General features: G+C 40.3%; 3 protein-coding genes and 1 pseudogene across 3 annotated transcripts; 2 read left to right on the forward strand and 2 right to left on the reverse strand.

The window, feature by feature from the left end:
- Positions 1-1,993: 1,993 nt before the first annotated feature.
- Positions 1,994-2,884, reverse strand: t2r43 (bitter taste receptor 43). The gene has a single exon (NM_001172027.1). The coding sequence runs from the start codon at positions 2,882-2,884 to the stop codon at positions 1,994-1,996; it is 891 nt and encodes a 296-aa protein (NP_001165498.1).
- Positions 2,885-7,199: 4,315 nt separating this feature from the next.
- t2r34 (bitter taste receptor 34) lies at positions 7,200-12,384 on the forward strand (the record flags this gene model as incomplete). Its single annotated transcript, NM_001172020.1, is given in 2 exon segments — positions 7,200-7,778; positions 12,057-12,384. Coding segments are annotated over 2 exon segments (907 nt in total), but the record flags the coding sequence as incomplete, so codon positions are not given.
- Positions 12,385-14,842: 2,458 nt separating this feature from the next.
- Positions 14,843-15,760, forward strand: t2r37 (bitter taste receptor 37). The gene has a single exon (NM_001172023.1). It carries the CDS (start codon positions 14,843-14,845, stop codon positions 15,758-15,760), a length of 918 nt encoding a protein of 305 aa, NP_001165494.1.
- A 6,271-nt stretch (positions 15,761-22,031) lies between these two features.
- Positions 22,032-22,903, reverse strand: LOC100494878 (annotated as a pseudogene).
- Between the last annotated feature and the right edge of the window lie 1,304 nt (positions 22,904-24,207).

Raw genomic sequence — 24,207 nt, forward strand, 5'->3', positions numbered from 1 at the left:
ACAAAAACATTTTCTGATCATTTTTAAAGAAAATACTAGCATTCCATATGTGTAAGTGAGCTTAACAACCAGCTGGCAGAGGGAAAATATTAATAATGAAACTTAAATCTAGCTAGAGGTTCAATAAGGACCCATGTGAATGCGCTAGGACAGCTCTTCTTATAGGTCATAATAATAAACTAAGATGTCAACATCTGTTGTTGTAAAATACAACAAATACAATTTTTTATATGTACATATGTGTTTCTTATGTCATTATTAGCATCAAGTTGAGGCTCCTTTTTATTATGAACTACAAGATGATGAAGAAGAATATTATGATTTCTACATTTCCAGAGGTCCTTCTCTTCTTTTGGGATTTTAAAAAGGAAAAAAAGAGACATCTTGGGTAACATTTCTTTTCAAAAGAAAAAAGTTGTATTCTGTTTTCTTATTTATCTTTAGAATAAACATATCGAGGAGCTTATCCAACTTTTTATTATAAACTACAAGATGAAAAAGAAGAACAGTATTATGATTTCTACATCTCCAGAGGTCCTTCTCTTCTTTTGGGATTTTCAAAATGAAAAAAAGACATCTTGGGTAACATTTCTTTTTTTAAAAAGTTGCATCCTGTTTTCTTATTTATCTTTAGAATAAACATATCGAGGAGCTTATCCAACTTTTTATTATAAACTACAAGATGAAGAAGAAGAAGAAAAATATTATGATTTCTACATTTCCAGTGGTCCTTCTCTTCTTTTGGGATTTTCAAAATGAAAAAAAAAAGTAATCTTGGGTAACATTTCTTTTTTTAAAAAAAAAAGTTGTATTCTGTTTTCTTATGTATCTTTAGAATAAACATATCGAGGAGCTTATCCAACTTTTTATTATAAACTACAAGATGAAGAAGAAGAAGAAAAATATTATGATTTCTACATTTCCAGTGGTCCTTCTCTTCTTTTGTGATTTTCAAAATGAAAAAAATACATCTTGGGTAACATTTCTTTTTTTAAAAATTGTATTCTGTTTTCTTGTTTATCTTTAGAATAAACATATCGAGGAGCTTATCCAACTTTTTATTATAAACTACAAGATGAAGAAGAAGAAGAAAAATATTATGATTTCTACATTTCCAGTGGTCCTTCTCTTCTTTTGTGATTTTCAAAATGAAAAAAAGACATCTTGGGTAACATTTCTTTTTTAAAAAGTGTATTCTGTTTTCTTGTTTATCTTTAGAATAAACATATCGAGGAGCTTGTCCAACTTTTTATTATAAACTACAAGATGAAGAAGAAGAAGAATATTATGGTTTCTACATTTCCAGAGGTCCTTCTCTTCTTTTGGGATTTTCAAAATGAAAAAAAGACATCTTGGGTAACATTTCTTTTTTAAAAAGTAGTACAGGTATCGGACCCCTTATCCGGAAACCCGTTATCCAGAAAGCTCCGAATTACGGAATGCCCGTCTCCCATAGACTCCATTTTAATCAAATAATTCAGAATTTTAAAACTGATTTCCTTTTTCTATGTAGGAATAAAACAGAACCTTGTAATTGATCCCAACTAAGATATAATTAATCCTTAGTGGATGCAAAACAATACTATTGGGTTTAATTAATGTTTTATTGATTTTTTAGACTTAAGGTGTTGAGATCCAAATTATGGAAAGACCCCTTATCCAGAATACCCTTGGTCCTGAGCATTCTGGATAATGGGTCCTATACCTGTACTCTGTTTTCTTATTTATCTTTAGAATAAACATATCGAGGAGCTTATCCAACTTTTTATTATAAACTTCAAGGTGAAAAAGAAGAAGAAGAACTGTATGCAAGCAAGATGTATCCTCAATGCCATAAACAAATAATTCAATTAAAAAATGGATTTAGTTAACTGTATTTTCTTATCGTAGAGCTTGTTTAACTGTTTTTAGTAAATATTAGCTTTCATAATATACATTTAAATGAATGGTGATTCGGCCACACCCTATATTTCTTTTACATGTATGCCACACATCAGAAACAAGTCTTTAACAAATCAGACCGTAACTTTGAGTTTCCAAACAACAGAATGAGAGCTTGACCGGAGGGACTTGCCATGATTATACAGAAGATGAGAGTATTCCAATTATTTTCAATCTCGAATTTTGATAGAATAATACTAAAAATTGTCAAGAAAAAAAACAAGTTGAGAGCCATAAGGAGGAATATTGTCATGCAGGCTCTTGCATGGGTCTTCATTTTCCCGCTCCAGGACTGAGAGTGATTCTGCTTCATCTTCTGGACATGTTTCAAAAGGGACATTAAGCTGAGTCCCATACAGAGAGAAGTTATAAGAGTTGGCAGGCAGCAACCAAATGCAGCAGTGAAGGACAGGTATTTAATGTCTGAGTCAGAGATAAGGAAGTCAACTGGTAAGGTGGAGGTTATGTTTTGCTTTGCTTTGATGTTCAGTGTCCAAAAAATTGGAATATTAATCACGCCTAAAATCACCGCTGTTCCCAACAGGAGCAGGGAAACCCCAGAAGAGATTCTCTTTTTTAAGCCAATAAAGAACCGATGTGAAATGTTGACGAGTCTCAAGCAGTAGCAGATAGCGAGCCAGGCAGTGAGCCAAATCCAGAAAAAGTTTAGAAATAAGAAGAACATGTCATTCACAAAAACGATTTCCTTGTCAAAATGCCCATATAGTTCAAAATTGTCAGCTATCCCATTGAAAGTTAATGAGCACTGGAGGAGAACGCTGGTGACCCCCATGATGAGAATGATTTGATCACAGTCCCCAAGGCTCACTCCCTTCTTCCAATGGCTGAGATGCACAGCTACAATACATGAGTTTAGGACGATCCCACATGGTCCGGTTATGATCAGAATAATTGTTCTTATTATCTGAATGGCAGACAGCATACTCGGTGACTGCGGCGTTATTCCTAATTTCTGGTTTCAAGGTGTTTGTCGAAGAGCAAGAGTATCTATAGTAGCGTTACAAGACTTTGGTTCCAAGGTGTTTGTCGAAGAGCAAGAGTATCTATAAGAGCGTTACAAGACTTTGGTTCCAAGGTGTTTGTCGAAGAGCAAGAGTATCTATAAGAGCGTTACAAGACTTTGGTTCCAAGGTGTTTGTCGAAGAGCAAGAGTATCTATAGTAGCGTTACAAGACTTTGGTTCCAAGGTGTTTGTCGAAGAGCAAGAGTATCTATAAGAGCGTTACAAGACTTTGGTTCCAAGGTGTTTGTCGAAGAGCAAGAGTATCTATAAGAGCGTTACAAGACTTTGCAGCACAATGAATAATTGTAATCAGAATATCAGGGGAAATATCAAGTTATAGAAGGGAACATGCAAATCCTTGGGGTGTCTTGTTTCCTTAGCCACCTGTTCCTGCTCTCCAGCTGGATATAATACCTGTATGATTTGTTTTTCAATAAATATTATTGGCAATTAAGATATTCAGTGAAAAATATCAACAAATGCTACTTATAAAGGGATAGTTCACCTTTTAGTTAACTTTTAGAATATTTTAGAATGTCCCATTCCAATCAGCTTTCCCTTTGATCTTGGAGTTTTCTCTGTAATAGTTTTTGAATTACTTGCCTTTCTCTTCTTTCTTTTTCTAGCTTTCAGAAGGGGGCCACAGACCCCCTGTGAGGCTACAATTGTATTTTTATCAGTTTGATGAAGTTGTGGAAATTCCAAGTACAAAGTGCACACAGTTGGGAAATTCCATAAAGTATCTTGGTTTCTGAGATATAAAGAATCACTGAGCAAATTGCAATGTCTCCATATCATTTTGTACTTAATGCTAGATTTAAGAAATATGCCAATTCAGTAAAGGTACAATATGTAACTCTTTTGTGGGGGTATTAAGCCTGCATAATGGCATGTGTGAGACACTGGGCTACTCCAAGCCCATAACACTGTAGAACTGGACCAGGCGCTATAGGGACAAGCTACTATATGGCATTTTTTATGGACTGCTAAAGACTCAAAAGCAGGGGGTCCCCAACCTTTCTTATTTGTGAGTCCACAGTCAAATGTAAAAAGACTTGGGGAGCAACACAAGCACCATAAAAGTTAATGGAGGTGCCAAATAAGGGCTGTGATTGGCTATTAGGCAGCCTCTATGCACACTATCAGCTTACAGGGGCTTTATTTAGTAAGAAATCTTGTTTTTATTCAACCAAAACTTGCCCCCAAGTCAGGAATTCAAAAATAACTCCCTGGTTTGGGGGCACTGAGAGCAACATCCAAGGGGTTGGGGAGCAACATGTTGCTCCTGAACCACTGGTTGGCGATCTCTGCTCAAAAGCATTGGGTGTGTCCGTCCTTAGGTGGAACATGTCAAAGGGCACTTTCTTCTTCAACATTTAATGCCAAAATACTGTAGGACCACAGCATGCTCAGATTACCTGGCAGTGATCCTCCTGCAGATAAAAAGTCTATGGGCATTTGGAGTAATTTGGGTGCCGCCAGTTGGGTAAGTGGAGAGGAAAAGACCTAGCATAGCCATAGCTGTGAACTCTATGGAAGATTTTTTTTTTCTTTTTACATCCAGGTAGCATTTTTAGAAAATAGGTTTCATTTATGTAAGCACTCCTTGTTAAGAATACAGCATATGTAACAGAGACAGTAAACTCCAACACTCAGTAATAGAAATAGAGATGGTGCATGATATTCATAGCTGAGTATCTTCTGGGAGATCTGTAGCAATAAGTCAAGTCAACTGGAATTGGTCTTCCAACTGTCTTTTTCAGTCCATTCTGAACTGAAAAAATCCAATCAGAAGACTTGTGTCTTCAAGAAAAACTAAGAAAAGTCCATTGATTTGACTAGTTAATTTGACTTATTACTACAGATATACCATGACCTGGATGAATGAGAATCTTCACAAACATATCTTCTTGAAAGAATATTTATTGCTGTAGGTATTTTCTAGACTGCTTTAGAAAATACAGATGGAGCTACTGTATATACTCGAGTATAAGCCTAGTTTTTCAGCACCCAAAATGTGCTGAAAAAGTCACCCTCAGCTTATACTCAAGTCGGGTGCCATGGGTCCCTCCAGACTACCACCCTCTGTCCTTTGTGTACAAATTAGGCCACCCACAATCAGACCCTCCAGTGCCATGGCCCACTCTTAAGGTATCATTGTTGATATTATATTGTTTTCGTTGACCCTCTCCTCCACTTACAGAGCTAATTTGCTGTTTTTCTTCTAAATAAATATTTGAAAACATATACCCCACTGATGCCTTAATTAATGTAATTTTATTGGTATTTATTTTGATTATTGAAACTTAGCAGTAGCGGCTGCATTTCCCACCCTAGGCTTATACCCGAGTCAATACGTTTTCCAGTTTTCTTAGGTAAAATTAGGTACCTCGGCTTATATTCGGATCGGCTTATACTCGAGTATATACCGTATTTTGAATATTATTCAAGTTAAGGGTAGGGCTATCAATCTTATTGTTTTGCTGCAGCTATTGGAAGCAGAATCTACAACATCTTTGACAATCTGATGAATTATGGGTAGGCTATACTGTAATTAACACCTGGAGGGCTGTATTTGCCCTGCCCCTATATGTCTACAGTTTAGGTTAAAGGTATTGTTATTGGTAAAGTAATGGGAATGGTGATATAATTAGTGAATTCCCAGTGCAAAATATATACATAAAGGCTTATGACTGCAACACATCGATTAGATAAATGGGTTTTGCATGTAGGCAAATTCAGCTCAGCACAATGAACTGTAATCCAAGCAGCTGTACATTTAAGGCGTGTTTGTCTGAAACAGCCCATACCTGCCAGAAGCTAGGATAAAGGAACATCACTGCTGAAGGGCTACGCTCTAGATCTCAGTAAGTATACTTTATACATTAAGTAGGAAGGACTTGAAGCTTCAAGAGACATTGTGCTACCTAAAGGACTCTACTGAATACTCCAATAATATTTTTTTTAACAGAAATTCTTTTTATTGATTTTATGTATAAGTAGGGATAGGGGGGAGGGGTTACAGCCATTGATGAGTTTTACTAGTTATTTCATGATAACATACAAATACATTCTTTCTGTCTAACATGTTCACTCATGGTGGGTTTCCAGCCAGCCTCCCCGAACTCTGTCAAACTTATTCGGTTGGCCTCTGGATTAATAGAAGCATTTTATTAACTAGTTCTATCCACCCAGCTTTTTGAGGAGGGAAGGGAGCCATCCAATGCATGATAAGCACTTTTTTTGCATAATTCAATAGTGATCTTACCAAAATTCTTGCATAGTTAGTAGGAACAAGATCATCCACAAGACCTAATAGACATATTTCTGGTTGAAACAATGGTGGAAGGGCTAGGGTTCTACTTATGTACCTGGTAATCTTTACCCAATATCTACTGATGGTGGGACAATCCCAGATCATGTGCCAGTAGGACCCATCTACTTCTCCACACCTTTCTGGTTGAAACAATGGTGGAAGGACTAGGGTTCTAATTATGTACCTGGTAACCTGATAATTACCCAATATCTACTGATGATGGGACAATCCCAGATCATGTGCCAATAGGACCCATCTACTTCTCCACACCTTTCTGGTTGAAACAATGGTGGAAGGGCTAGGGTTCTACTTTTGTACCTGGTAAACTTTACCCAATATCTACTGATGGTGGGACAATCCCAGATCATGTGCCAGTAGGACCCATCTACTTCTCCACACCTTTCTGGTTGAAACAATGGTGGAAGGACTAGGGTTCTAATTATGTACCTGGTAACCTGATAATTACCCAATATCTACTGATGATGGGACAATCCCAGATCAAGTGCCAATAGGACCCATCTACTTCTCCACACCTTTCTGGTTGAAACAATGGTGGAAGGGCTAGGGTTCTAATTATGTACCTGGTAAACTTTACCCAATATCTACTGATGATGGGACAATCCCAGATCATGTGCCAGTAGGACCCATCTACTTCTCCACACCTTTCTGGTTGAAACAATGGTGGAAGGGCTAGGGTTCTAATCATGTACCTGGTAAACTTTACCCAATATCTACTGATGGTGGGACAATCGCAGATCATGTGCCAGTAGGACCCATCTACTTCTCCACACCTTTTGCAGATGGGGGCTGGGATTTGGCCCATTGGAATAGTCTACTCCAATAATATTTACTGTGAATTCTCTCCAACACAGAGGACCTGGACTTGAGAAGCTGTTACAAATGCAATCAAACCTCCTCATGGATCCCTCCAGCAAACTCAACATTGTGTATTCTCTTTTTACACCAAATGTGGCCACCATCGCGGGAGCCTTCACTAATGCCTATATTACTTTGGTGATTTTGTTCGATTATTTTCAAACAAAAATAATGAGCGCCAGCAATAAGGTATTAGTTGCCCTGAGCTTATCCAATGTTTACGTTTCTCTTATATTATCCGTTAACTCAATTATCAGTTTTTTTTGGCCCCAAATGTACGCAGAACCATACGTCAAGGGCTACATCCTTGCTCTGCTCATATTTGGAATTGCTTCATGTGCCTGGACTACTACCTGCCTCTGTGTCTTCTACTTTGTGAAGATAATCAACTTCAGCTCCAGGCTTCTTACTAGCTTCAAGATGAGGATCAACATCCTTGTTCCGTGGCTCATACTGTTTTCAGAAGTGGTGTCCTTGGGCTGCAGTTTCCTTACTTTACTGCCTTATGCTAATAGCCTAGAACCTTCATCAAACACCACATTGTTCTACTCAGTCAACTCAACATCAGGAGTAAGTGGCATCTACACTGGATTTATGAAGGTTACCTTTGTTGCTGTTTGTTACATAGTTACATAGTTACATAGGGTTGAAAAAAGACCTGTGTCCATCAAGTTCAACCCATCCAAGTAAATCCAGCACATCTAACCCACACCTACCAATCTATACACTCACATACATAAACTATAAATACAACCACTAGTACTAACTGTAGATATTAGTATCACAATAGCCTTGGATATTCTGATTGATCAAGAACTCATCCAGGCCCCTCTTAAAGGCATTAACAGAATCTGCCATTACCACATCACTAGGAAGGGCATTCCATAACCTCACTGCCCTCACCGTGAAAAACCACCTACGCTGCTTCAAATGGAAACTCCTTTCCTCTAATCTAAAGGGGTGACCTCTGGTGCGTTGATTGTTTTTATGGGAAAAAAGAACATCCCCCAACTGCCTATAATCCCCTCTAATGTACTTGTACAGAGTAATCATGTCCCCTCGCAAGCGCCTCTTTTCCAGAGAAAACAACCCCAACCTCGACAGTCTAACCTCATAGTTTAAATCTTCCATCCCCTTAACCAGTTTAGTTGCACGTCTCTGCACTCTCTCCAGCTCATTAATATCCTTCTTAAGGACTGGAGCCCAAAACTGCACTGCATACTCAAGGTGAGGCCTTACCAGGGACCTATAAAGGGGCAAAATTATGTTCTCATCCCTTGAGTCAATGCCCTTTTTTATACAAGACAGCACTTTATTTGCTTTAGTAGCCACAGAATGACACTGCCTGGAATTAGACAACTTGTTATCAACAAAAACCCCTAGATCCTTCTCCATTAAGGATACCCCCAACACACTACCATTCAGTAGATAGTTTGCGTTTATATTATTTCTACCAAAGGGCATAACTTTGCACTTATCAACATTGAACCTCATTTTCCAGTTTGCTGCCCAGTTATCTAATTTTGTCAAATCGCTCTGCAAAGCGGCAGCATCCTGCATGGAACTTATAGTTTTGCACAATTTAGTGTCATCAGCAAAAATAGAAACAATACTGTCTATGCCCACCTCCAGGTCATTAATAAACAAGTTAAACAGCAAAGGCCCAAGGACTGACCCCTGCGGTACTCCACTAACCACACTGGCCCAATTAGAAAATGTTCCATTTACAACCACTCTTTGTACTCTATCCTTCAGCCAGTTCTCTATCCAATTACAAATATTATGTTCTAGGCCAATATTCCTTAATTTGATCATTAACCTTCTGTGAGGTACTGTATCAAACGCTTTAGCAAAGTCCAAGTAGATGACATCAACTGCCATTCCAGCATCAAGGTTCCTACTCACCTCCTCATAAAAGGCAACTAAATTAGTCTGGCAAGATCTGTTACGCATAAAACCATGCTGGCACAAACTAATAGTATTGTGAACTGCAATGTATTCAAGTACCCTATCCCTTATTACCCCTTCCAAAAGTTTTCCTACTACTGATGTCAGACTAACAGGCCTATAGTTTTCAGGCTGAGAACGGGATCCCTTTTTAAATAACGGCACCACATTAGCAATCCGCCAGTCTCTTGGCACCATGCCAGACCTCAATGAATCCTGAAAAATTAAGTGAAGAGGTTTGGCAATCACAGCGCTCAGCTCATTTAATACCCTGGGATGAATCCCATCCGGTCCTGGACCTTTGTTTACCTTTACATGTTCAAGTCTCTTTTGAATTTCCTCCCGAGTGACCCACGCGTCAGTAGCTAAATTACTAGAACTGGGCATATTACAAGGGAAGCCTTCATTATCTGGCTCCTCAGATGTATAGACAGATGAAAAATAAGAGTTCAAAATTTCAGCTTTTTCCCCGTTTTCATCAACCAACGTACCCCCCCGTGATAATAAAGTTCCCACCCCTTCTTGCTTCATTTTTTTACTATTCACATAATTAAAAAATAATTTTGGATTCTTTTTACTCCTAGCTGCAATATCCCTTTCCATCTCTATTTTAGCTTGCCTGATAGCTTTTTTGCTGCTTTATTTGCTTCCTTGTACCTGATGAAAGTTTCCGCTGTCCCAGCTAACTTGAATGCCCTAAAAGCACGTTTTTTCTTACCAACCTCGACAATAACACTTTTATTCAGCCATAAAGGTTTTGCTTTGCGATGCCTCTCCTTGCTTACAAGGGGAATATACTGTTGTGTATACCTACAAAGCAATGTTTTAAAGATGTTCCATTTTCCTTCTGTGTCTAACCCCATGAAAAGCCTTTCCCAGTTGACACATTGCAGAGATGCCCTTATACTGGCAAAGTCTGCACGTCTAAAATTGAGTGTTTTAGTTACTCCCTTATAGCGCTGTCTCTGTAGCATTATCTCAAAGGAGACCATGTTGTGATCACTGTTCCCCAAATGCTCACCCACACAAATGTTAGAGATAAGTTCATTATTATTAGAAATCACCAGGTCCAAAATAGCGTCATTCCTAGTGGGTTCTTGAACTGCCTGAAATAAAAAGTTGTCATTTAGCATATTTACAAACCTACTAGCTTTTTCTGACTTAGCCACCCCATTACTCCAGTCAATGTCCGGATAATTAAAGTCCCCCATAACAACAACTTGACCCAGTTTTGAAGCCTCCTCCATTTGCAACAATAGCTGGGCCTCATCCCCCTCATCTATACGGGGTGGTTTATAACATACACCAATGATCATTTTCTTTGTGACCTTCAGCCCTACTGAAATTTCTACCCAAAGAGATTCGACGTTTTCATTGGTAATGTCTTTATTACATGGCTTTAAGTCTGACTTTACGTAAAGACAAACCCCTCCACCCTTTTTAATCTCTCTGTCCCTCCTAAAAAGTGTATACCCATTTAAATTCACAGCCCAGTCGCATTTATCATCCCACCAGGTCTCAGTGATACCTATTAAATCATAATTTTCAATACATGCAATAGCTTGCAGCTCCCCTAATTTACCCGACAAGCTACGCGCATTAGCCAGCATGCAGCGGAGATTATTACTTCTCCCTCTGATGTTTACATTAGCTAAGGGAGAATTAGAGCTAAGGCAATTATGAGACTGCTTTCCTTGTAACGGAAGCTCCTTATCTGATAAACTATATGCCCCCCTCACTCCTCCCCCACAACCCTTTGCTAGTCCCCCTACCCCGTCTACACTAATTTTCCCATGGAATTCTAGCTCACCCACCCCCCCCTTGTCTAGTTTAAACACTCCTCCAACCTCTTAACCATTCTCTCCCCTAGCACAGCAGACCCCCTTCCATTGAGGTGCAATCCGTCAGGGCTGTATAGATTGTACCCCAAGGAAAAGTCAGCCCAGTGCTCTAGGAACCCAAACCCTTCCTTCCTACACCAAGACTTTAGCCACGCATTTAGCTCCCTAAGCTCCCGCTGTCTCCCTAAACTTGCACGTGGCACCGGCAGAATTTCCGAAAAAATGACATTGGAGGACCTTTGCCTAATCTTAGAGCCTAGATCCCTGAACTCACTCTTTAAAGTCCCCCACCTACCGTTCATTTTGTCGTTAGTACCGATATGTACCAAGACAGCCGGGTCATGCCCAGCCCCTCCCAATAATGTGTCAACCCGATCAACCACATGCCGAACCCTGGCACCAGGAAGACAGCAAACTGTCCGGTTGAAGCGATCCGCTCGACAGATTACCCTGTCCACTTTCCTAATGATCGAATCCCCTATAACCACCATCTGTTTAGGCCTAGCTCTGCTCTCCTCCCCATCACTACTAGTGAAACTGGTCTCCCGGCTGTTAGAGAGATCAGCCTCACCTAGAACCGCCAGTCCAGAGTTCACACTCCCATCTTCTTCACACAATCTGGCAAATCTGTTGGGATGCGCAAACCCTGGAGCAGCCTCCCTTTTCCTTTTCCCCACACTAGATTTTCTAACTGTCACCCAGCTTACTGCCCTATCATCCTTTTGCTGCTCCCCTCCCCCCCTACTATCTGACCCCACTAGTTCTTGTTCAGTTAACAAGAGACCCCTCTCAAGATTGTTGATTGAACGCAGTGTTGCGACGTGTTCCTCTAGGACTCTAACGCGAGCCTCTAAAGTGGCAATTCGCTCACATCCACAACAGAGGTATGCACTTTGGAACTGTTGTTCCACAACTGCATACATGTGGCAGGCTGTGCACTGTGTCAGACCTTCAATGTTGCTACCACTCATTCTCCCAGTTACAAGAACAGTTAAACAAAAATAGGTGTAAGGACTTGTAGTAAATACCTTGTTTTACCTTATTTTTAACTCCCTTAGTGTTTAACTCCCTGAGTTTATAACTCCACTTACAGAGTCCCACTTAAAGAGCACTTCCTTTGTTGATTATATTTGTTACTACCTTCTCTACCATTGGCTCGCTATATTTGCACAGTAGGAGAATGGAGAGTACAGGGACAACTAACAGTGTGACTCCTCATCGAAGTGCTGTGTGTATGATGGCATGGCTCCTTCTTCTATATACTGTTATTTTTGTGGTGCTGTTTTCATATTTTCTTCATCCTATCAGTCCACCAAGCTTTGGCTATTGGATGAGTTATAACCTGATATATGTATTTACTTTGGTGCAATCTGTCGTTCTAATTCAAGGTAACCCTAAACTGAAGGAAGCATTTGCAAGATATTTCAATGGTTTTTGTTAGAACGATATTATCTTGAAGGAGAACATCTATTAAATATTTCAATAGAAATATGAAATATGGTAACAATGTATATAATAATGCTCTGCCCAAAGTCAGGGTTCTATCGGTCACTTTATCCAAAGGTTCCTCCTTTTCAATGGTCTTGTAGGTCTAGTGTTGATACCTCAAGGGGAATAAACATGATATGTACAATCTATTTAGGGTTGAAGGTTAAACATACGAACAATTGTAAGAAAAAGATATAAAGGAATCATTGTAAACAAGGTTTATTAAACATTCACTACACTGTACATTCTATTTTTTGTAATAGCCAGCCCCCCATAGAATCCTATTTGTTGTTGTGTAACTGGCTGCCCATTACTATGTGATGTGTTACATTAAAACTACACTACTACAATTGCTATAAAAATATGAATTTGTTCAGTTCCTTCCCATATCTGTACTAGACTTTCTTTCTCCTGAACATGACTTTGCTTATAACTGTAGTCTCCATATTATGACAGTGTCCATATAAGAATTTGGTCAAGTGTCAGGGTCAAAAATAGACACACTGAAAACTGTCACCTTATCCCTATACCTTATTCTGATACTGATCCTGATCAAAGATCTTGATATCTCATTCTGGTACCTAATATGGATACCCCATCTTGAGGACTTATTTGGAACAATTAAAAACAAAAAGTTCAGCTGACCAATGCCTGTGACTGAGATTCCCAACACCATCAAGTTCCAGCTAACTATAACAAGTTCCACCTACCTATAACAAGTTCCAGCTACCTATAACAAGTTCCAGCTACCTATAACAAGTTCCGCCTACCTATAACAAGTTCCAGCTACCTATAACAAGTTCCAGCTACCTATAACAAGTTCCAGCTACCTATAACAAGTTCCAGCAACTTATAACAAGTTCCACCTACCTTTAACAAGTTCCACCTACCTATAACAAGTTCCACCTACCTATATCAAGTTCCAGCTACCTACAACAAGTTCCAGCTACCTATAACAAGTTCCAGCTACCTATAACAAGTTCCACCTACCTATAACAAGTTCCAGCTACCTATAACAAGTTCCACCTACCTATAACAAGTTCCGCCTACCTATAACAAGTTCCAGCTACCTATAACAAGTTCCAGCTACCTATAACAAGCTCCAGCTACCTATAACAAGTTCCACCTACCTATAACAAGTTCCACCTACTTATAACAAGTTCCAGCTACCTATAACAAGTTCCAGCTACCTATAACAAGTTCCAGCAACTTATAACAAGTTCCAGCTACCTATAACAAGTTCCACCTACCTATAACAAGTTCCACCTACCTATAACAAGTTCCAGCTACCTATAACAAGTTCCAGCTACCTATAACAAGTTCCAGCTACCTATAACAAGTTCCTGCAACTTATAACAAGTTCCAGCTACCTATAACAAGTTCCACCTACCTATAACAAGTTCCACCTACCTATATCAAGTTCCAGCTACCTACAACAAGTTCCAGCTACCTATAACAAGTTCCAGCTACCTATAACAAGATCCAGCTACCTATAACAAGTTCCACCTACCTATAACAAGTTCCACCTACCTATAACAAGTTCCGCCTACCTATAACAAGTTCCAGCTACCTATAACAAGTTCCAGCTACCTATAACAAGTTCCAGCTACCTAAAATCATGTATGTTTAAATAATGAAAACTAGAAATTTCCAGTTATGGCAACACCCCCTCCTCAAATAAAAAAAAAAAAAAAGTCTAGGAAGATGCCCAGTTATATCTTAGAATTATATATCTTAGAAAAGCAATAACCAGAATCCAAATTTGGTTTTCAAGATATTAGCAGTTTTAAAACTAATATAGTGAATTTGAAACAACAGATGGTCTTTTCTAGCTTCTGACAAACAGTGCCACCTGCTGGTCATTTCTACCTACTGACAAACAGTGCCACCTACTGGTCATTTCTTCCTACTGACACTAGTCGGCTAATAATCTGCAGCCGGTTGACCTTAATAACAAGCAAGTGCTACTGTTGTTTGCAATTTTTACTATTGTCCCATAAAAAACTGATAATATACTGAAAAATAAATGATAAAAAACAAAATGATGTAAATTTCACAAATGTCTACAAGAGCCCTTTGAGCAATTTTGCATTCATCTGTTTTGAGAGTTTAGATTTTCTTTAACCCTTCGATTGCTGCACAGTAATGAAAGTGCTGCATTGTTATATAGGCTTTTGAGTTCTACAATACAAAATATTTCCATACTTTTCTACGTTTGTTTAGCTTTTTGCATGTATACAAATGATGGGATTAGGTATGGATACATAATGTGGGAAGGGCATTTGTGATTGAACAAGGGAAACCCTCTATATAACTGGGATGTATAAGAAGAGCCGGTAGAATTCTATCGCAGGGGATCCACAACGACTTGCCTCGAGACTCTGGGATACAACTGGTTAAATATAGCCCATGGATCTCCACAACTTTGGCTTAGTGTTCTGGTTTTTTTTACTGATCCTGGAGGTTATTATTGGAACACTCACAAATGCCTTCATCGTAGTGGTGCTTCTGCTCGGATACTTCAAAAAACAGACTATGAACGAAAGTGATAAAATATTAATAGCTCTGAGCATCACCAATATTTGTTCTTCTCTTGTCAGTTCTGCTGCAATTATGATATTGTTTATGTGGCCTTGGATTTACAGCCATAGTAATGCTACTTTCTGTATCTTCAGCCTGACCATTTTTGGCACAATTTCAATGGTTTGGCTCACAGCCTGCCTTTGTGTCTTCTACTTCGTAAAAATACTCAATTTCAGCTCCGGGATCCTCCTTTGGGCTAAGATGAAGATCAGCAACTTCGTTCCATGGTTGATATTCTTCTCAGAATTGGTCTCCTTGTGCTGGACTTTCTTTACCATGTTGCCCTTAGTCACCAAGGAACAATCTTCAGGAAACATCTCATCTCTCCATTCAGTCAACGCAACGTCGGACACAAATACCATCATCTTTGAACTGATATGCACTGCTGTTTCTTTGCCTCTGATGATCATTATAATCACTACTTTCTCTACTACTGGGTCACTTTATTTGCACAGGCGAAGAATGGAGAAGAACTTGGGTGCTTCAAGCAGTCTGAAAGCTCATCAAAGTGTTGTCTGGATGATGATACGCCTCCTGCTTTTATACACACTTGTATTTGTGGTACAAATTCTTCATTTTAGTGGTACCGTTGCCCCATTAAGCTTTGAATATTGTCTCAATTACTTTATCTTATTTTCCATCCCAGTAGCACAATCCGTCCTTCTCATTCAAGGTAACCCTAAACTGAAGGACAAGCTGAAGCAAATAAGCCTTGTTTGCACCACAGCTGATGGGACAAAGTAAAAAAAGATTCAAACAACCAAAGAAAAGTTCCAGATCAACAAAATTCTAAAAAGGAAATCGTGAAATTGCCTTGATGATATTGCCCAGAGGTGTGGACCACATAACATAATAGTTAGCAGGTCAACATTTTTGGATATATTCTGCAAAGAAATGTGTGAAATTCAGTATAACTGTTTAGAAAGTTTGTTTGATTTTAGATCAAAACAACCTAGATGTTTTGATTTTAGGAATAAAGAAGAGTGGGGGTGGGTGGTGGGATGTCAAGGAATACACTGTTGCACAACAGCGTGAAATACATTGGAAACAAAAGAGAAGGACTCTTCTATAAACCAAACATTTGGCCATACAAGGTTGGAGATGGACAGTGGCTTATCTAGGAGATATGGGGGCTAATCTCCTAAATAGGAGATACTCTGATAAGCATCTGTCCATCTTCAACCTTTACAAACTGTATGGCCAAACGTTTGGTTTATAGAAGTCTTTCTCTTTTCCTATCTAGATGAATTAGATAGTCCATCTCCAACCTTTTCAAATTGTATGGCCAAAACGTTTGGTTTATAGTAGAGTCCTTCTCTTTTCCTATCTAGATGGATTAGATAGTCCATCTCCAACCTTTTCAAATTGTATGGCTAAATGTTTGGTTTATAGAAGAGTCCTTTTCTTTTCCTATCTAGATGGATTAGATAGTCCATCTCCAACCTTTTCAAATTGTATGGCTAAATGTTTGGTTTATAGAAGAGTCCTTCTCTTTTCCTATCTAGATGGATTAGATAGTCCATCTCCAACCTTTTCAAATTGTATGGCTAAATGTTTGGTTTATAGAAGAGTCCTTCTCTTTTCCTATCTAGATGGATCAGATAGTCCATCTCCAACCTTTTCAAATTGTATGGCTAAATGTTTGGTTTATAGAAGAGTCCTTCTCTTTTCCTATCTAGATGGATTAGATAGTCCATCTCCAACCTTTTCAAATTGTATGGCTAAATGTTTGGTTTATAGAAGAGTCCTTCTCTTTTCCTATCTAGATGGATTAGATAGTCCATCTCCAACCTTTTTAAATTGTATGGCTAAATGTTTGGTTTATAGAAGAGTCCTTCTTTTTTCCTATCTAGATGGATTAGATAGTCCATCTCCAACCTTTTCAAATTGTATGGCCAAAACATTTGGTTTATAGAAGAGTCCTTCTTTTTTCCTATCTAGATGGATTAGATAGTCCATCTCCAACCTTTTCAAATCTTATGGCTAAACGTTTGGTCAACTTTTTTTTGTTAATGGAAAGAGGTTGGGTCTAGATTGCATGTAGATGGAGTAGTTTAGTGAAATCTTCATTGAATTGTACAGAAGTTGGTGGAAGGAACCATAAACCAAAAGTAAAGAATTCAAAATAAATTGACCAACTGTACAGGCTACAACATAAAGAAACATGAACACACCAGTTCAGCTTACCTAGATGGTTCCCTAATTATTCACAGAAGGCACCTATCCAAAAACCTTTTTTCCTATCCAAAAACCTGTTATCCAGAAGGCTCCAGAACTGTTGATGCTGTTTCTTACAGTTGAGTTTATTTTTACTGGTTTGCTATTCCTTATACAAAACAATACCATTTAACTGATGTTAACTCTTAGTAAAAACCTATTCAGTACTTTACTTCTCTTAATGATTAAATGGCATGTTCTCCTTTACATTCAGCTTGTCATTATCATTTATTTTGAATGTTTTTTTGTGTTATTTTTGTATTATTCTTGCCTATCTGTTTGTCATTTGCCCTGGCAGCCAAGAATCTAATCAACCATGGTTTTCTAGTTAGTGTTGTATTTAGTTAATAAACATTGACTTTTTGACTTTCTCCTATTCATCTTCCATTTTGATGTCCAAACTGCTAGCTGGTTGTTGGAGTAGTTTAATTCTGACAACCAGGCAGCAAGATGTTAATCCCATTGATCCCACTGGTACCTAATATATAGGGGCAGAGACAGGGGAAAGTGTTGGAAGGGTTACTGCCTGCCCTGCTCCCATTTCCCTACAGAAATAGGGGTTGGTTGCACTAGGTAGGTACCTAATATATAGGGGCAGAGACAGGGGAAAGTGTTGGAAGGGTTACTGCCTGCCCTGCTCTCATTTCCCTACAGAAATAGGGGTTGGTAGCACTAGGTAGGTACCTAATATATAGGGGCAGAGACAGGGGAAAGTGTTGGAAGGGTTACTGCCTGCCCTGCTCTCATTTCCCTACAGAAATAGGGGTTGGTAGCACTAGGTAGGTACCTAATATATAGGGGCAGAGACAGGGGAAAGTGTTGGAAGGGTTACTCCCTGCCCTGCTCTCATTTCCCTACAGAAATAGGGGTTGGTAGCACTAGGTAGGTACCTAATATATAGGGGCAGAGACAGGGGAAAGTGTTGGAAGGGTTACTGCCTGCCCTGCTCTCATTTCCCTACAGAAATAGGGCTTGGTAGCACTAGGTAGGTACCTAATATATAGGGGCAGAGACAGGGAAAAGTGTTGGAAGGGTTACTGCCTGCCCTGCTCTCATTTCCCTACAGAAATAGGGCTTGGTAGCACTAGGTAGGTACCTAATATATAGGGGCAGAGACAGGGGAAAGTGTTGGAAGGGTTACTGCCTGCCCTGCTCTCATTTCCCTACAGAAATAGGGGTTGGTAGCACTAGGTAGGTACCTAATATATAGGGGCAGAGACAGGGGAAAGTGTTGGAAGGGTTACTGCCTGCCCTGCTCTCATTTCCCTACAGAAATAGGGGTTGGTAGCACTAGGTAGGTACCTAATATATAGGGGCAGAGACAGGGGAAAGTGTTGGAAGGGTTACTGCCTGCCCTGCTCTCATTTCCCTACAGAAATATGGGTTGGTAGCAGTAGGTAGGTACCTAATATATAGGGGCAGAGACAGGGGAAAGTGTTGGAAGGGTTACTGCCTGCCCTGCTCTCATTTCCCTACAGAAATAGGGGTTGGTAGCACTAGGTAGGTACCTAATATATAGGGGCAGAGACAGGGAAAAGTGTTGGAAGGGTTACTGCCTGCTCTGCTCTCATTTCCCTACAGAAATAGGGGTTGGTAGCACTAGGTAGGTACCTAATATATAGGGGCAGAGACAGGGAAAAGTGTTGGAAGGGTTACTGCCTGCTCTGCTCTCATTTCCCTACAGAAATAGGGGTTGGTAGCACTAGGTAGGTACCTAATATATAGGGGCAGAGACAGGGGAAAGTGTTGGAAGGGTTACTGCCTGCCCTGCTCTCATTTCCCTACAGAAATAGGGGTTGGTAGCACTAGGTAGGTACCTAATATAATGGGGCAGAGACAGGGGAAAGTGTTGGAAGGGTTACTGCCTGCTCTGCTCTCAGGAATTTGACATGGTTGGCCAGCTTGAATATGTTGCAAACAAGCCCTGTTTTGTTTAAAAAGGAGGGCATATACAGCCATAAGCACTCACAGAAATGCTGAACTGAGTCCTCTATCAAAAGAAACAGGATTGTTGTCTCTTTGTTTTCTTGTGCCAGAGACACTCAGCTCTCTCCTCTCTCCCCTCTCCTGCTCCCCCCTCCCTCAAGAATGCTAAGAACTCCCTCCCCCCCTCAGGAATGTGTGATCTGAGCCAATCAGCAGGAAGCTGACTCATAGGGTCACATTTACTAATCCACGAATCCGGATCACGAATGGGAAAAAAATCGTATTGGAAACGAAAATTTCGGAAGATCGCAAATATCACGAAAATGCTTACGAAAAAATCGTATTAGTCCCGATAAATTTTCGTACCGAACAATTGTAAACAGCGGTAAAACCTTTCCGATTTTTTCGTGCAAACGTCCGAAAAAGTCACGCGGTGTACGAAAAAGTCGTGCGCTGTACAAAAAAGTCGTGCGGACGCCCGAAAAAAACGGCGAAAATACACTCGGAGCATTCGCATGAACGCTTGAGCGTTCGTGCTTTTGTAAATGTGCCCCATAGTCTTACTAACTGAGTATGTACATCGGTCTTGGTGCAGGAGTGAGGCATTGTGGGAATTTTCTTTACAGCAGTATTTTTTACCTATGAGGCTTCTGATCATATGGGGAGACTTAAGGGCACCATTGAGAGAACTGAAGGCATGCCTGCAGCTTGGGATTAACTCTTTATTAGCCTTTAATGCACAGAATGTCCTATATATACGGATAATGGTTGAGTGCAGAGGACCTCTTGTTTTCATAACACAACAACATTCCCAGTTATTATTTCATTGATTCCAACACATTAATAGTGTTGTGCGTAGCTCAGAGTATACATTGAATATAATGGATAAAACAAGTATGGCTGAAAAGCCGATTTATTGTCAATTTGCACAAAATCAAAAGTCATTCCTAAAAGAATTCATAGTAAATTAGTGAGAGCAAAATATGACAAAGAAAATGTTAGAAATGTCCCGATTAAATCAACTATTCTATCGTCATTTTACATCTAATCTTCTGTTATCCTAAGATACACACAAAAGAATGTACTCACAACAACTGGTAAGGGAACTTAAGCCAACAAAATGGTGGGGTATTATACAGCCCTTACATAAAACTTCTAAGAACCCTACAGGGTATTTTCTATCCCCCCTTATACACCACATATTCAATGTAACTTTAACATAATAGCAAATTGCACTAGTAGCCATCATAAATGGATAGTGTAACCATGGATCAAATAGCTAATCAATAATCTCTCTAAAGAGCCTGGTTTATGGACTATGTTTATGCTCATTTCTTATAATTATTCCTACTTATACACAGGCTTAATAAAGACATTCTATTTCTTTAAATATTTAGTCTGCCAGATATTGTTAGTGATGACAGTTGGAAAAAAAGGGATATTTCCTAGTACATTTCTCAGCCTACCATAATAATTATTCCGCATTTATGGCACTAAATGGTAGTGTGTTGGGGGGATCCTTAATGGAGAAGGATCTGGGGGTTTTGTAGATCACAAGTTGTCTAATTCCAGGCAGTGTCATTCTGTGGCTACTAAAGCAAATAAAGTGCTGTCTTGTATAAAAAAGGGCATTGACTCAAGGGATGAGAACATAATTTTGCCCCTTTATAGGTTATGGGCTCCAGTCCTTAAGGATATTAATGAGCTGGAGAGAGTGCAGAGACTGCAACTAAACTGGTAAAGGGGATGGAAGGGTTAAACTATGAGATTAGACTGTCAGGGTTGGGGGAAAAGAGGCGCTTGCAAAGGGACATGATTACTCTGTACAAGTACATTAGAGGGGATTATGGGCAGATAGGGGGGGTACTTTTTTCCCATAAAAACGATCAACGCACCAGAGGCCCCCCCTTTAGATTAGCGGAATGGAGCTTCCATTTGAAGCAGCGTAGGTGGTTCCTCACGGTGAGGGCAGTGGGGTTGGGGAATGCCCTGCCGGGGGATGTTGGGTAGGGGGTTCCTCACGGTGAGGGCAGTGAGGGGGTTGGGGAATGCCCTGCCGGGGGATGTTGGGTAGGTTGTTCCTCACGGTGAGGGCAGTGGGGTTGGGGAATGCCCTGCCGGGGGATGTTGGGTAGGGGGTTCCTCACGGTGAGGGCAGTGAGGGGGTTGGGGAATGCCCTGCCGGGGGATGTTGGGTAGGGGGTTCCTCACGGTGAGGGCAGTGAGGGGGTTGGGGAATGCCCTGCCGGGGGATGTTGGGTAGGTTGTTCCTCACGGTGAGGGCAGTGAGGTTGGGGAATGCCCTGCCGGGGGATGTTGGGTAGGGGGTTCCTCACGGTGAGGGCAGTGAGGGGGTTGGGGAATGCCCTGCCGGGGGATGTTGGGTAGGGGGTTCCTCACGGTGAGGGCAGTGAGGGGGTTGGGGAATGCCCTGCCGGGGGATGTTGGGTAGGGGGTTCCTCATGGTGAGGGCAGTGAGGGGGTTGGGGAATGCCCTGCCGGGGGATGTTGGGTAGGGGGTTCCTCACGGTGAGGGCAGTGAGGTTGGGGAATGCCCTGCCGGGGGATGTTGGGTAGGGGGTTTTTCACGGTGAGGGCAGTGAGGTTGGGGAATGCCCTTCCTAGTGATGGGGTAATGGCAGATTCTGTTAATGCCTATAAGAGGGGCCTGGATGAGTTTTTGAACAATCAGAATATCCAAGGCTATTGTGATACTAATATCTACAGTTAGTACTAGTGGTTGTATATATAGTTTATGTATGTGAGTGTATAGATTGGTAAGTATAGGTTGTTAATGCTGGGTTTACTTGGAAGGGTTGAACTTGATGGTCTTTTTTCAACCCTTTGTAACTATTTCATTCATATGACCCCATTACTGAGAAAACAAGACCTTTGACCAGGCAGTTGCTAACCTGGAGTTCCCAAAGAGAAGAATTATGGCTTTAACTGAGGGATTTGACATCAAAGTAAACCAGGTTACATATACCCCAGTAGCCCCAGCCTTATTTTGGAGCTCGAGGGATATCAAGAGCTAATATCAAATTCACGGCCAAAAGAAGTAGCATTGTCCTGCAAGCCTTTACATGGCTCTTCAGCTGAGGGTTCCAGAACTGAGAAGTATTCTGCTTCATCTTCCGGACGTGTTTCAGAAGGGACATCAGGCTGAGTCCAATACAGAAGGAAGATAAAATAGTTGGAAGGAAGCAAATAAATACAGTGTAAAATGAAACAAGCGCAACATGACCATCAAAGATGCTAATATGTGTCGCATTGTGTTATTATGTGCGTGGTCCAAACCACAGGAATTTCTATAGCAAATAAAGTAACCGTCGTTCCCAGTAGGCAGTAGGCAACCACAGTCGAAATTCCTCTTTTGAATCGAATGAAGAATCTGTTGGAGAAGTTGACCAGTCGCACACAGTAGTAGCCGCTGAGCCAGGCAGTGAGCCAAAACGAGAGCACAATGAAAAACTGTACCACGGTGGAGACAGCAGCCAGAAGTAATTCTTTGGTGAGCAGAACGTAGAATTGATAAGTCAAAGACATCAGATGGAATGTTAAAGTCCACTGCAGGAGTAGGTTGGTGCAACCCATGGCGAGAATGATTTGATCGCAGGCACCGAGGTCCAATCCCTTCTTCCAGTCACTGAGATACACGGCTACAATGGATGAGTTTAGGATGGTCCCACATGTCCATGATAGAACAAGAGCGACGGTGAAAATCAATTCAAACTTTGTCAGCATTTTCCAATGGCTCTATTTGACAAAAGGCCAATATTACTTCCAACCTGGTCTTGCAGGTATGATCCGATACAGATCAGAGCTTTAAGATATAGATAGAACTAAACCAATGAAAATGCAAATTGTTCTAGCTTCAGGTTTCCATGTTTTGTAGAACAAGGATATATAACTGGACTCGTAGAATACCTGATACTTGTCTGCTTTGCCTATCAAAACAGCTTTCAATGCCTAATCTTAGACCAGAAACCATTTATAAAAATATATATTCTTCGTTTTAGTACAAAGAAGGATTTCGCCAGACCCCTTGGGTAAACTGATTGGTCCCCTATGTCACTCCAATAGGGGTGGGGGCTAGGTAAAGCTCTAAGTTATTGAAGGGTTAATCTTTTTATGTTGAGAAGATGGCAAGAGAATGCAGAAACTTGGCGTTTGTAATGAAATGTACAAGAAAGGTAATTAAAATCTAGGCTAGTGATCCCCAACTAGTGGCTCAGGAGCAACATGTTGCTCTCCAACCCCTTGGATGTTGCTCCCAGTGGTCTCGAAGCAGATGTTTATTTTTGAATTCCTGTCTTGGAGGTAAGTTTTGGTTGCATAAAAACCAAGTGTACTGCCAAACAGAGCCTCCTGTAGGCTTCCAGTCCACATACCAAATCGCAACCCCCAGGAACATTTTCCATGCTTGTGTTGTTCTCCAACTCTTTTTACATTTGAACGTGGCTCACAGGTAAAAAAGGTTGGGGATCCCTGCTCTAGGTAGATGTTCTAAGCAATCTGGTATCACACTAGCTGGGTAACGGAACTTTACCGCAATTCTTATGGTAAGGGTTGGGATTCTCATGTAACATGACCATAGCTACTCTAGAAAAAAGGGGCTAACTATGTGATGTATTACACTAGATACATTAGAGGCTCAATTTTGAGTTTGGCCTGTCCATAGTCCTAATCAGTAAAAGTTAGATTCGGTTCCGATGCCAGACACAAGGTGCCTGAGAGGGCTCATTTACTGGACGTCTGAGAGTGCAGTCAGCAAAGTGCAAGTTCAAGCACAATCGGCATAGTTTTTCCCACAATGCAGTGTGTTTTCCATAGAATTCCAGCATCAATGCTATTACAAGGGGGTGATACGCTCTGTGCAACTGCACCTGATTTGTCAAAATGAACACAACTGCATGGATATAATTGCACAGAAGTCTGCCTACTGCCATTTCATTGGCCAGAATGATGTCTGCGCCCAATCCTTTATATTTATAATACACAGACCATGACGCATTAACAAATAATAAGGGGTATCACTTGATTATAAC

This window comes from Xenopus tropicalis, chromosome 9, assembly GCF_000004195.4.
Source record: "Xenopus tropicalis strain Nigerian chromosome 9, UCB_Xtro_10.0, whole genome shotgun sequence".
NCBI lineage: Eukaryota > Metazoa > Chordata > Amphibia > Anura > Pipidae > Xenopus > Xenopus tropicalis.

Bases quoted from the DNA above. Each gene is read 5' to 3' on its own strand.
- t2r43 (NM_001172027.1), bottom strand. From the start codon at position 2,884: ATGCTGTCTGCCATTCAGATAATAAGAACAATTATTCTGATCATAACC.
- t2r37 (NM_001172023.1), top strand. From the start codon at position 14,843: ATGGATCTCCACAACTTTGGCTTAGTGTTCTGGTTTTTTTTACTGATC.